Source organism: Aegilops tauschii, chromosome 1 (assembly GCF_002575655.3).
Source record: "Aegilops tauschii subsp. strangulata cultivar AL8/78 chromosome 1, Aet v6.0, whole genome shotgun sequence".
Classification (NCBI taxonomy): domain Eukaryota; kingdom Viridiplantae; phylum Streptophyta; class Magnoliopsida; order Poales; family Poaceae; genus Aegilops; species Aegilops tauschii.
Genome location: NC_053035.3, coordinates 408283464 through 408284727, shown reverse-complemented (window position 1 = coordinate 408284727; position 1264 = coordinate 408283464). Strand labels below are relative to the sequence as shown.

Here is a 1264-nt window from a genome sequence, read left to right as displayed (position 1 = left end):
TCAGCGAGAAAGATTGGTGACCAGCACTTCTAGGATGGAGGGGCAGCTGCTCTTCAGATGTGCAAAGCCATCACTTGCCATGGCTGCCTTGAGGTTGTCAACAGAAGCGAGGAACTTGAAGCATGCCTTCTTGAGACCATCACAACCATGTTGTTCAGCCAACGCCAATGTAGTCGCCGCGGTGTCTTTGTTGATGGACTTGCACAACGTCTCTTCGCACATCAACTTTAGCCTCTCGAGGTTATACCTATCCGCGGCGACAAGTAAATGCTGTGCCATCCCCACAATTTCGTCCTCATCGATCTCAGGCAACAAGTCGGCGTAGATGAAGTGAAGCATCGCCTTGAAGACTTTAGCTTCCATGCCATCGATCCGTATGCAGGCCGCCGCCTTCCCTTTCATAGGACCCAAGAGCTCCGCCATGAAGACCGGGGACCGAGCAGCGACGATGTACCTATGCGCCGGATCTTGCGGACCGCATCTATCAAACTGGTTGCTTCTCTTGCCGAGAACAGACACCTGTCCTCCATCGTCAAGTACACTGATGCAGACTTTCACCATGATGTCCTTGCCATCGGTGTTGTCGTCACGTTGCACATACTCGCCATCGGAGTAGATGGCAATCCAGTCGGCGTCGTCCAAAGCCGCGCCGTCGGGGTAGTATCTGATACACCAGCGATGGGCTGCGATGACAAAAGTCTCCGATCTAATGAACTCGCCGATACCGATCCCATTCGTTAGGGAGTACCCCTCGATCTTGAGGTCGTGCCACCCGGACACAGCCTTGGCGACAATGGCCGACGCGGAGGACGGAGAGGAGTTTGACATAACACGGCCCGCCTACTTGCTACAGCAACAAAGGGTTCGAGCTTCTTGCGGTGCAGCCGGCGAACGGCGGTGGTCTCGTCAGGTTGCCGAGCAGTGCGCGTGGCCGCCGGAGGATGCTCACGCAGAAAACGAATCACCGGGACCCGGGTTTGAGGATGCGAGGAGCCGAGTAGTCGAGTTAAGAATAGCCGGTTCCGATCGGCACGAGGAGCTGACATGGGCGAGTACCCCACTTCGTATCCGACTAGCACTTGTGCGCCGTACGATGATTGAGTTCTACAGCACTCGGTGGTGCTAGGCTGATAGTATAGTTTCTTTGTTAGAGCATCGAATTGCCTAATCCAGATCTCTATACTTCTGCGGACGCGTCCACAGACAGTCACCAGGCCGGCCTTAATTTTTGTTTATTTGCAACCATAACTTTATTTCTAAAACA

At 54.0% G+C, this 1264-nt stretch overlaps 1 protein-coding gene across 1 annotated transcript; it reads right to left on the bottom strand.

Annotated features, from left to right (window-relative positions):
- LOC109752194 (BTB/POZ and MATH domain-containing protein 2-like) lies at nt 1-828 on the bottom strand. Its single transcript, XM_020311096.1, has one exon. The coding sequence runs from the start codon at nt 826-828 to the stop codon at nt 1-3; it is 828 nt and encodes a 275-aa protein (XP_020166685.1).
- Between the last annotated feature and the right edge of the window lie 436 nt (nt 829-1264).

Excerpts from the sequence above, each read along its gene's own strand:
- LOC109752194 (XM_020311096.1), bottom strand. The coding sequence starts at position 828 with ATGTCAAACTCCTCTCCGTCCTCCGCGTCGGCCATTGTCGCCAAGGCT.